This window comes from Orbicella franksi, chromosome 13 (assembly GCF_964199315.1).
Source record: "Orbicella franksi chromosome 13, jaOrbFran1.1, whole genome shotgun sequence".
NCBI lineage: Eukaryota > Metazoa > Cnidaria > Anthozoa > Scleractinia > Merulinidae > Orbicella > Orbicella franksi.
Window position 1 is genome coordinate 1,967,599 of NC_138157.1, and position 12,719 is coordinate 1,980,317.

At 38.9% G+C, this 12,719-nt stretch overlaps 2 protein-coding genes and 1 long non-coding RNA gene across 3 annotated transcripts; 1 reads left to right on the forward strand and 2 right to left on the reverse strand.

The window, feature by feature from the left end:
* Positions 1 to 43: 43 nt before the first annotated feature.
* On the reverse strand, positions 44 to 8,440 carry LOC145466740 (matrilysin-like). The gene is made up of 6 exons (XM_081450449.1): positions 5,734 to 8,440; positions 3,722 to 4,092; positions 2,747 to 3,057; positions 1,539 to 1,571; positions 892 to 994; positions 44 to 220 (listed from the first exon to the last, which is right to left on the reverse strand). The coding sequence occupies exons 1-5, from the start codon at positions 5,812 to 5,814 to the stop codon at positions 894 to 896; spliced, it is 897 nt and encodes a 298-aa protein (XP_081306575.1). The 5' UTR covers positions 5,815 to 8,440; the 3' UTR covers positions 44 to 220; positions 892 to 893.
* Positions 1,578 to 2,746, forward strand: LOC145466743 (uncharacterized). The gene is made up of 2 exons (XR_014041974.1): positions 1,578 to 1,774; positions 2,358 to 2,746. It is a non-coding gene; the product is annotated as an uncharacterized LOC145466743 (long non-coding RNA).
* Positions 8,441 to 10,475: 2,035 nt separating the features above from the next.
* On the reverse strand, positions 10,476 to 12,250 carry LOC145466229 (collagenase 3-like). Its single transcript, XM_081449963.1, has 2 exons — positions 12,215 to 12,250; positions 10,476 to 11,698 (listed from the first exon to the last, which is right to left on the reverse strand). Exons 1-2 carry the CDS (start codon positions 12,248 to 12,250, stop codon positions 11,309 to 11,311), a joined length of 426 nt encoding a protein of 141 aa, XP_081306089.1. The 3' UTR covers positions 10,476 to 11,308.
* Between the last annotated feature and the right edge of the window lie 469 nt (positions 12,251 to 12,719).

Sequence of the window (12,719 nt, forward strand, 5' to 3'; positions counted from 1 at the left end):
TAAACGAATATTGATTTAGTTCCAGATTACGGCTCTCACTTTTGACCAGAGTCTTCTGCCATTTTTGATCGGAAGACGCATGTGAGCCTTTTGGAGATGACTTGGCTAAATTGAAGCAACTGTACGAATTTCATTTTTGATGCGTTTATTAACATTCATTTATTTTCCCTGATGGTTACATAAAGCGATCAAAGTTTCTTCTGCTTCTGTGGCAGGCGATCTGGAAATAAATTGAAAACAAAATTTGTATCAGTATATTTCTAGCTATGTAACTATAAGTCACATGACTCATTAGTCTTGTTATAGGAAATATATTTCGGAAAAATCCATCTGTCGTCCCTCTCGTACACGCTCCTGGCAAATTTTGTGTTTTCCTGATGAAAATATCTAAAAAGGTTTCGAATTTTAATTATCTGTGAGCGAAGTAAGGAGGCGAGTTCGGTAATGTAGAGTTAGTCTCCGTTCTATAAACCCACTTCTGGAAATAGTATTAATCTTTCATAAAACGTACCCCTAATGAAGTATTGAACAGAAGATCTTGGTTTTCTTAAGTGTCTTTGGTGAACTTTAAGTGCCCAATTGTCAAACAAATATAGCGAGAATTTGAAAGGAGTTTGAGTCTCGGGAAGGGGGGGGGGGGGAATTGTACCTCTAAGGGGTGAAAAACATTTCAAGCCACACCCACAAAACAGGATCTTGGTGTACCATCAAGGTTTCCACTTGATGTGAAGTGTGAAATAATGAGCAATTCATTGAACGAGGTTGAGCAAAATATCGTGATAGTGGCAAAAATCAATTATTTTCCGGTGCCTTCGGGATGGACAATATATTTTGCCCAGCCATGTTCAATGAGTGCTAATTTTTTAATAAATATACGTTTTTTCAACGTACCTTCAGCACAGATTGCACGTTTTCTTGCAATAGCGTTGTACATACGAGTTGGTTGTGCAGTAACTCTTCCAACCCTTACAGCCCGAATTCTGATCCTCGCAAGCTACAACGAGAGCAAACAATCCGTTTGAGTTGTAAAAAATGATTAGTGCTACTGTAGGAAAAATTAGAAATTACACCGTGACTGCTGCAAATTCTGTGCAAATTGACAAACGAAGAAAACCTCGGATGTTCAGGTTTTCCACAAATTATCAATGTTAGCAAGAAACAATGAATATTTGACCTCTATCGGTCAACTTGCAAAAAAATTACTGTTGGATAGCGGCTTGGTTGGTTTAGTCTGACTAAATTTCGTATAACTGTTTCGTTCTTCCATGTCATTCAAGTTGACGGAAGAAAACGACCGTTTTAATTAATTTATTTATCCCAGTGAAGGATTTCTTCTCGGTTTTTTCGTTCATCTTTCAAACCTAATCGTTTGTTGTTGGTTTTCAATGCTTCACTACTACCGAAAACTTTCGTGAACGGCGGCTGATCTATGATCGTGATTCACATAGTTCCAAACACTTTCATTTCTAAAATTTAGATTGAGAATCTTTGCTTCGATCAACTTGGTAGACCAGTCAGAAAAAAGCCGTGTAACTTACATCCTCCTCCTCCATTGCCGCTGCCAGGTTTACCTTTAAAAAATAATAATAATAATAAATAATAATAATAATAATAATAATAATAATAATAATAATAATTGTTTAGATCTGCGAAATACGTCAAAAACTAGAGATACCCATAATTATCTTTTTGCTTCGTTTAACCTGCAGGACAGGCCGGGTGGAGCTTTGCTTGTTCGTTTTTGGCAGAAGGACATGACGTACAAGCCGAGACAGTTAGTATTTCATGCATAACCTCTCGTGTTGTATCCGCCAAGTGGTCCGCGTTTGAGTTCATTGACACGAATACAGCTCTTAGAGTACCGGGTAGATAGGGAAGGTGAACAACTCACAGCTGAAAAGATTGTAGCTATCAGTGAACCTCTAAGTCTAAAGTACCTCGTAGAACTTCACTCCTACTTAAAGCTGCTGATCTACTATTCTCATTTCATCGCCAATCTTTCCATCTTGCTTCAGTCATCAAAGAATTGTCACAATAGTGCATTCGTCGAAAACGTAAACCTGGTTTTAGCTTGTGATGATCTCCGCACCGAGCTGGGGGGGGGGGGGGGTGATATCTGTTGATTTCATACGTGATGGATGACGGATAAGAGCATTCTGGCATCGCAGCTGCCTCAAGACCGCTTATGAGGAGTAAAAGAAACGACTCGCAGATAGAGACAGGTCTTGCCTTGTATTTTGAGTCAGTTGCCTTTGTGGACGCAACGCTAGTCAGCGATTCAATACTGATGCCCTGTCTCAACGCCTTGGGCAACAGGCCGCCCCTTGATAGAATAGACTGATATCTTTTCTTTTTAGGACTAAAGAATTGCTTTTGAATGCAAAGGACATCAGCAGGGACAACAGAATGGATTCTGCTTTATACCAAGAGCTGTAATCCACACCCTTACGTAATCGCCGAAACGAATCGAGCCCTTGATGAATTAAACCCATGGAAGGGATTTTAACAGCGACTCTTGGGACTTTTTTGTGTTTTACTGACATCTTTCTGTGCAAGGTCTTTTGATTTTAATTTGAAGACATAATGAGGCAGTTTCTTTATTTGTAGCATTGCAAACTTTCGTCAATTTGAAAAGGGCAGAATGCTCCTTTAAAAAACGTTCATTTCTATTCAGTAAGTCGTTTCCATTTTGTCTTGTTCCTAATTATACCTGTTTAATAAAATAAACTATTGTGGCATATCTCACTGTACAAGTACTGGATTGCATCGATGTCATCTTGCTGCAGCTTGAAGTTTGGTACATATCCAGTGTAATACGGATACATGACAGCATTCTCGACATCGGAGTGATGGATTCCCAGTGAGTGACCGAATTCATGTGTAGCCACCCACAGAAGGTTTGTACCACTGTATGTTCCGTCGGTGAATGTTTCATCTTCATCAAAGTGCGCGCGGCCATCTGAGGGGAAGAAAGCGTGTGCAAGTACTTTGCCTTTTCCGTCGAATGGGTAGGCGCATGTTCTCTCAGAACTTCCACCGTGAGTTGTTCTTCCAAAGCTTGGAATATTAAAGGTAATATGAAAGTAATTTTAGGGGGGAGGGGGGAGGGAAGGCCCACCTCGACATATTAAGAGTTGCTATGAATATCATGATGTGGTTATAATTTTCGAGCTTGCTGACATAGCGAGGTAGTAGTCTTACGTATAGATAGGTCCGCAATGGCTACATGCCTGGCTAACAGGTTATAAAATTAGGCGGGAGAGTGAAGCTTCAGCTGAACACAAAAAGGTTGAATTTAAGTACACGTTATCACACTATAAAAAATGTGATGAATTTTTATATCAATAATCATCTTCTTGTCATTTTTTTCATACATGGGTACTGTCGTCTATCTTTTTATTGCATCAAATGATGAAAACTGTGTGAAATTTCACGTCTTTGTTTTTCAAGTGTATAATCAATGTATATAAACTATGTAAAATGGCGATTCTTTTCAATAAATCCGATGAAGGTTGGTAGTGACCGGCCCAAATATTGTATCTGTACCTGAACACTTTCTTTAGTCTTTCGAAAATTCTTGATGTAATTCCTTCGTTTTGATCGATCAGAGCCTGTTTAGGATCCAACTTTGTTCACTTAGTTTTTGGCTGTAGTTTTCATTTTCATGATGAATTCATGTATATTTATGACATTCTGATTGTATCTTTTGTTCCTCTTTTACCTGATCTTAAGGTCAGCAGATCTTGCGCTGGAAGCTCTGGAGAAAGACAGTCCTGATACATCAGCCCAGTATTTCAGAGCCTTTTCAAACACTCTGTCTTGAGTAGAATGGTCCAAGTCTGCTCCATGCTCAACAAAGTACGTCAAGTGTTTCTTGCTCCATCTGGACCCAGTCTTAAACCTCTTCACACGGTCTTCTTCATCAACATCAGGCATTCCACAACGTGGCTTCTTTGTCTGTGCAATAGTGGCCTCATCTAACTTGCCGGTCACAGGCAGACCTGTGAACTGTTGGAATTTTCTGATGGCTGTTTCCACGTCATGATTTCCTGAACGCGAGGGAGATATATAATGGTACTGGCTCAGGAATTTCTGTCACAGAAAAAAAGGTTATAAACGCTATAAATATTTGTTGGGGTTTCAAAACAGTGTTGTAATATGTAACGGTGTCTTATTTCAGCTAAAAAGGACTTTTGTTGAAATTACAAAGTATACAAAATACACACATATTCGCATTAACCAGACTTGACACCTTATTTTGAGTACAACACGGATCGCGTCTAGAGTTAAATTTTTGCATTGGCAACTGTTAATAATATGTTGGCTAAAAATGACCCTGTTTGAAGCCAATGACATCCGAGATATAAAGTGGATTTAGATAAGGTTTACCTGATAGTTGAATTCGTCAAAATATGTTTCACCGTCAGTCTGAAATTGAAGCGTTTTCTCTACCAATTTGATAGCTGAGAAATGGGACTCATTGTGACCCTGCTTGAAGCCACTCCCAAGGAGATATTGAGTGGATTTATAGGGGAGGTCTATCTCATAGCTGAACTGTTCAAAGTCTTAACCTTCATTTGGGTAATGAGGTATTGTCTCCACGAAGTTGATTTAGAGTTTAGAAATGGACTGTAATTTTCACCAGCAGCTGAGAAATCTCTGGAAGTTTACTGTTAACTGAGATTCCAGCACGCCCCGTACAGACCCTCTATACAGCTTTAACATTGGGAACCAAAGGCGAACTGGATTTTACATGGAGCTGTGAAAGTACCAACATTAAACTGTGAACAAATCAAAGCCATGGTCTCGAGCGCAGTGCCTCAGTTGAAACGAAGGTGAGAGTACCTAAGATATAACCTTCTGAATCTGTCTATGCCGGAACATTTGAATTTGTTTTTAGAATTGATCAAAAAGGAGATAGAAAGCTTAAGAGCAGCTTCGCCTAAATATCAACTAGACTTGGAAATAGCGAAAACAATCGAATTTCTTCAAACTCGCCCAGAATTAAGCCCTACGGGCACTAGTTGCAAAAATATTGTTTTAAGTTCGATAAATCAAAAATTATCTTTTTACGCAACTTTTTCGTTTTGATGCCCCAAATCGGCCAAAATGGATTGAAAATGAGCGGCATATTCAGAGGCTCGTAAACTCAAAAGTAAAATTCGTCATTACAAACTGATTTCACGTCATATTTGCACTTCCTTTCTTGTATATTTAGAGCTAAATAGATCGCGATTTCATTAAAACTAAAATATTTGAGGAATTTTCTAAATTAACGACCCAAGATAGGTTAACACGAGGTCTCCGTTTAGCCTATTTTCAAATGCTAAAAAGGCGTTCTGGTACACGGCTTTTCCCGAAACGACTAGTTTGGTCTGAAAGAGCGTTGTTTCCTCTTTAAATTAGTGAAATAAAATTTTTGGGTAAATAAAACTGCGAGCGCTGAGATAGCGAACTAAATGCAGCACATCTTCCTGAAAACGTGACCTTTGACCCAAGCGTAACGAAACCGATTACTGCAAGAAAAGCAAACGTTTCGTTATTTTGAAACATTTTCTAGTGATATCTCTCCGAAACCATTATTGCAAGAAAATACTTCCAGATATGAAATCTTACAGGGTCAAAGAAGGAGCTAAACGAGGCTGCTCTTAAACATTGCTTAACACAGGCTAACTATAACTTTACAAGGAGCTGAAAAAAGAAACAACATAACATTGTGAAGAAATTACTCACTAAGGCACTGGTCTCGTCATCATCTGCTGCAAAGACAATCGCTTGTGAGGCAAGAACGGCCAACAAAACTGAAAACAACATGTTCGGAGTGCTGGCTTGGTTCGGGTTTTGTAAGTGAAGTTTGCTATCCACTGTAATCTTTTTTATAACTCGTTATGTGCTTACCTGAACAACTTGTGCAAAACTCACCTGTCAGATGTTAGGCTTACCAATCATGAAAAGTAAACCTGGCTCTCAAGTCTTTTTTCAGGAGGCCTTCTGGTCTCCTTCTCGGTATTTCAATGTTTGTAAAGATTGCATCGACCAGTGGGGGGTACTCCCTATAACGGGCTATACACGGGGGCCCCGCTCGAAATGTGACTCTTTCTCAGTTTGAAGATATAGAAAAGATATGAATCAGTTTCACGAGCTGAAGGGTGGAAACTTGTAACTGTTATTTGGGTATTTATTTGTGTATTTAGCATTGCGAACAACAACAGCAAGCTTTATTTGTATGACCATAAATACATACAGTGTTACAAAAGCTTTTGTAAACTAAAACTAAAACAGTAATGATTATCGTGAACATATAATAAGGCATAATGATTTGTTGAAGTAATAAGTTCGCCGATGGCTTGATGCTAACAGTTTTCTTGCATTTGACAATTCATTTTAAGCTGTTTCTTAAGAAAGAATTTAGACAAAAATTTGCAGCATTTCAACTGAAAACATGCTGAAGAAGTACCATTTTCTGGAAGGTAATGTTCAAAAGGATAGAGTTTTGACTTCCCCACATGAAAATTTCATTTACATCCCCCGTCCAATTATTTCTCAATATTTTTATTTGTTTTCCAGTTGTTTAAAGAAGCAAACTCAGTTAATAATCGCAAAGATGTAAAACTGAGGTAAATTTGTTTCTTTGGCAGGAGAGCAGAAGGAGGAGATGGGTGCTGTAAAGAACGGAATATTTCTTTGGGTTCTTCTTCAGAATAGTCGTAAAAAATTTCTTGTATAACCGTCAGAACATTACTTGTAATTTATGAAATAGCTCAGTCTTAAATCTTGCTTTTGCTGCTGTACAATCACTTGTCAGCGATGTTTGTTTTTAATTTATCATTTTATCGTCTCTTTTTTTCCTTTTATCGTTCAAATGTTGGCATAAGCGTTCTGTACGGAGGCCTGTTAATATTTCATAATAACGTCAAGTTATCCTGAGCAAACGCTTCCCGGAACCTGTTTAAACAAGTAACAAGCTGGTTTTGTTCATTTCTCTAATCTTCCTGCGGATTATAGTATTCCTTATTACACTTGCTCATTACGTCAGTAACCAAAATCAACCAATCAGACTGTTTTATACCGGTTTGATATTTTCCCAAATATTGTTTCTGCGTGATCAATCCTGAAGGTTTTCTTGTAATCTTCTGGATTTTTTTCCTAAAAGAAATGGGATTTAATGTAAAAATTCTTCTCGTTTTCTTTCACATTCCTTGTCCTTATTTTTCCTTTTTCTATCCAAGCTTGAAGGTCAGTTACTGGATTCTTTCCAACACATGATTGCACTTTTTCGAAATGTTTTCGCTTGTGTAAGAAGTCTGCTATTAACCAAGGTTACTCGGGAGTGTAAAGAGAAGATAAGTAATTCCCTGATTACATTCGACACTACCTTAAAAACCGCTCCATCTAATAAGCAAGTAAAACAAAAGTAAAAAATGTTATTTAAGAGTGGTGCAGTTACCACACATGGTAAAGGAATATTTATTGAGCCTGGGATTAAGCACGAAGTTCAAGTCTAACTAAACGTTTACGCGGTGGCCTCATGGTTAGTGCGCTCGTCTCCGGATCGAACGGTCCGGGTTCGAGCCATTGTGTTGTGTTCTTGGGCAAGAGTCTTTACTTTCACAGTGCCTCTCTCCACCCAGGTGTATAAATGGGTACCGGCGAACTTAAGGTGATTCCTTAGTGAGAGAACCCGCCATAGATTTCCGATGAGATTTGGTACGCTGTTGTTACAGGACAAGGAGAGTATTCAAAACGTAGTAAAAAGAGGGGGTCGCCGTGTTTGTTTTCACGCCACAATGCTGACAAATACGGTTATTTAGGTGACTTTTAGTAATCTCTGTGCTCAACAAATAAGCTCGATTATTTTTCAATGCAGCGTGTTATATGACACAGAGTTTGTCTTTCTTTGATTGTTTATTCATCTCCGTCCCAGAAAAAATGTCTTCAAATACCCTACATTTTTTAATCTAAAGCAAACGTAATTTGGACATGCGCTGTTGGGCCCGTTATGTCTCTCTCTGTAGTATTTATTTCATTTGCCAAAAAAGTAGCCATAGATTTCTGCTAATTTTTTCTCAGTTATTGAGGATATTGTTCTCATCGAAATTATGAAATAAAAAGTGGGGGTCACCGTGCTCGTTTAAGAGAAAAGGAGCGTTTATTTCGCTATCGAGCTTAGTTTGAGGGAAATCTCTTACGTTTTGTACGCGCACGCGCTGATGACGCGAAAATCGTGCGCAGTAGGGATGCGCAATGCAATACTAAGAATGTGCAACCCTGTGAACGACAAGTACCCCATCCGGGCGGGAATAGCACTGGGAACGAGGGGTAGAAATGCTCCTAGTCGCTTCATGCTACGGAAACCGGGATAAGTTTCGGCCTGATGGACCATATGGCTCACCTGCAGACTTAACCTTTTACCTTTTAAAGTTTACGTTTACTGATATTGATATATTCAATGATATTTTGCTACACTGATACGCTTAGAAAACAAAGCAAAAAGATGGCGAGATAGAAGCAGTGGGAAAAATGGTTTGTGCCGTGTAACATGACTTGTATGATGACACTGTCATTAGTGCCCGAGTTTATTGAACATCTACTTTGTATATTTATAATCAGTATTAAATAAAAAAAATGCTATTCCTCCACTAAAGCTAAATTAAAGTACTGGAAGCACTTCATTGACTTTTGATCATTTTATTAACCATTCATCTCGTTTTTTCCCATCGAACAATCAAACTTTCTTCTGACCCTGTAGCAGCGAATCTGCACATAAATTGAAAACAAAATTAAAAATACCTTTCTTATTGCGGAACCGTGCCCGAAATTTACTCGCTTGGCTGTAGAAAACATCTTTTGGTGATAGCTAGCCTCCCCTCCTCCCAGAGTTGTTAACTGATATTAATTTTAATCTTAAAATCCCCTCTGTCAGCTATTATAACGTCATAGATCAAAACTGATCATCGAAAATGTGAATTATGTAAATAATACTGTCTAGGTTTCATTATATCAGGGGAAACAGAAGCTTATGGGACAGCAACAGCCTCGCTTAATAATTGCTTATTTGTTGTAAACATACCTTCAGCACAGGTTGCATGTTTTCTCGCAATTAGCTTTTACGTACGAGTGGTGGCTGCAATAACTTGTCCAATGCTTACAGTTCGCATTTTTATCCTGACAAGCTATAATGAAAAAAAACAAACGTGGCCAGTGTCTCAGTTTTAAACGTTTAAAAAGGTCGTTTGCTGAAAATAATTGATGACATTAGACCGCTTCGAAGTAACCGATTTGCAACTTTGTTTTCATTAGAACTATCGCAGAATTGCTAATTGTATAAAAATCGGAGTTTTTATTGCTAATCTCTAATCTTTGCCCTTAGCATTTGCTTAGTAGTGCTGTAGAAATAGTATATCAAATACTAAAGACGGTATTTGACCACATTTCCAATCCCCAAGGAGAGAGCAGAAACTATTACGCTAGGCGGAGTGTTGTGACGAACTACGAGGCGCTAGAAATGTGGTGAAACAAGCCCAGTGCACGTCGATGTCGTAAACGTTTTGTATATCTCCTCAATCGAATCTCAGAAAAAATCTATGCTAATTAAGATCAGATATCCAAAAAAGCGCCACGATTATGATTTCTTCTGTTTCAACTCTATAAATCGTTAATGATTTTGGGAAACTATGATCGTGATCCGGTGCGAAAATTTCTCTCACTGACTAGTCGTAGAAGTAATTCTTCATTTGCTTTTATTCCACTCACAAAAAACATTCGATACAACTTACTGCCTCCTCCTCCTCCATTGCCGGGTTTGCCTGTAAAACAAAATAATTTTCCTTATTTAGATCTTGGAAATACATAAATATCTAAACAGATATCTTCAATTACTGTTTTCATTCTTTTTCCAGCCTGCAGGACGGCCGGTGGGTGAAATGGGTTTTTACCCCTGAAGGACACAATGCACTAGACCGGACACACAGTGAACATCTCCCCCCCCCCCCTCGAGGGGGGGAATCTAATATAAAAAGGACGGGGGTGCTTGTCAAAAATTTTGAAAAGAAGCCCTGAGAGTCACCAAGATCCTGTTTTGTCGGCGTGGCTCGAAACTTTTTTCACCCCAAAGAGGTGCTAATTCACATTTTCATAATAGCGATAAAGACGGTTGTAAATGTGACAAAATTAATATCTCCTACCATATTTGTTCCGGCTAAATACCCTAAAAGGTTTCGCGAAAGCTGCCACTGTGAACCTTGTGAAGCTAAACCGCTTTTTTAACCCCTAATGATTACGACGAGCACCCACGTCCTTTTTACATGAGAGTCTCCTTGGGTCATCTCCACTCTTGTGCTTCACGCGTTACCTTAGTAAAAAACCTTGTTAATAAAGGCTTGCCTGCGAAATTCGTTTGGCGACTCCAGAGGCTGCTTTATTCTCCGCAGACATTTTATTTTCCGTTTCGTTTGACAACTTATTGTAGCGTGAACTTTGTGAAAATGTCATGGAAATGTCATGGTGTTAAAAAAGGATCGAGGTTTTTTTGTTTTGTTTTTGACAGCTTCCACTTGACAATCGATCGATCTCCTTGTCAAAATACACTCTTGTAACATAACTTACCGTACAAATACTGAATTGCATCAATATCATTCTGCTACAGCTTGAAGTTTGGTACATATCCAGTGTAGTATGGATACATGACAGCATTTCTGACATCAGAGTGATGGATACCAATTGAGTGACCGAATTCATGTGTAGCAACCCACAGAAGGTTTGTACCACTGTATGTTCCATCGGTGAATCTTTCATCTTCGTCAAAGTGTGAACGGCCATCTGAGGGGAAGAAGGCGTATGCGAGGACGTTGCCTTTTCCGTCGAATGGGTAGGCGCATGTTCTCTCAGACGTTCCACCATGAGTTTTACTTCCAAAGCTGAGAATCCAGAAAGGAACAGTGAAAGTATATTAAGGGAGCTCCGCCTTAACAGACTTAGAGTTGTTGCTAAGGACATGATTTTTGTGGTGATAATTTTTGCGTGCTCTAAGCTAACATGACGTGAGAAATCACTATGCTCTTCCAATTTCTTTACTGGCTCGATCATCTATGAAGGCCAAAGGAAGTCTTTACTCCAGGTCATGTCTCATAAAGTACTATTACCATTTTACTGGCGTCAGCAAAAGCAAATCATGCATGGGGTACATGCGAAATAATTCCATCAGTTAAGTCAGTGAATCCCTAGTAACTTAATATGATCATTTGAATGATACCTATTGAGAAATACTTTCACGTTGTACTGTTTAATGTGCTAAATGTTACAAGTATACTCATCTGTTCCTAAGGTCAGCAGAGGAAGCGCTGGAAGCTCTGGAGAAAGACAGTCCTGATACGTCAGCCCAGTATTTCAGTGCTTTGCCAAACACCGCGTCTTGAGTGGAATGGTCCAAATCTACTCCATGCTCGACAAAGTACGTCAAGTGTTTCTTGCTCCATCTGGAACTAGTCTTCACGCGGCCTTCTTCATCAACATCAGGCATTCCACAACGTGGTTTCTTTGTCTGTGCAATAGTGGCCTCATCTAACTTGCCGGTCACGGGCAGACCAGTGAACTCTTGGAATTTTCTGATGGCTGTTTCCACGTCATGATTTCTTGAACGCGAAGGAGATATATAGTGGTACTGGCTCAGAAAATTCTGTGAAAGAAAAAAAGGAGAAAACTAAACCTTAAAACGAATTTTTTCTCTAGGAACGGGTGTTTTTGGTTCCAGACACTTTCAAAAATTTGCAGCAACCAGACAAGCAACCTCTCAACTGAGACGAAACTGAGTTTAAAGATAATCTTCTGAATCTGTCTACGCTGGAACGCTTGAATTGCTTTTAGAATTGATCAAAAAGGAGAAAAAAAAGCTTAAACGTTGCCAAACACAGGCTAGCTATAACTTTGCAAGGAGTTGAAAAAACAAACAACATAATATCGAGAAGATATCACTCTCTATAGCATTGCTCTCGTCATCGTCTGCTGCAGGGACAATGACCTGGGAAGCAAGAACGGCCAACAAAATGGAACACAACATGTTGAATACTAGTTCGGTTCGGATTTTGCAATTGAAGTTATCGACTGTAACGTCTTTTATAACCAGCTTCGTGCTAATCTGAACAACTTGTGAAAACTCCAGCTGTCAGATGTTTGGGGCTTCCGAGACACGATTTTGAAAAAAGCAGGTAAACTTTGCCTTTAACGTTTTGTCCAGGAAGACTTTTATCGCCATTGTTGGTGTTTGTAAAAGTTACCGTAACATTGCCCACATTTTTAAGGTGAATAAACATTTTTTAAAATTTTTATAGCCAGGTCAAGTACTACTGGTTAGTTCAGTCATCCGGAGGAGGGGGCACTCCGTATAGAGCACCATATGGGGAGGCTCTGTCGGAAAGGATTGCTGTTGTCAGGCTTCAGGTATATACAAGAGTAGAGGTTTTACCAGCTTAAGAGTAAGGAATGGTTGGGAATACTGCCATTTGAGTATTTAAAAGGACCTTTCACAATATCTTGCACCAACTCATCTAAACTGATTTTGAGGTAAATTAAATCTAGAGAGAATTTTAAAACGAGATGGAGCATTTCTATTGACTATGAAAGCCCATTATTTTAGGATTAGCTTTTCTCTTAAAAATATGTGTACAGGGTTTATCATTTTGGAACTGTGTAGCCTCCCAGTATAACGTTTATTACATAACTCC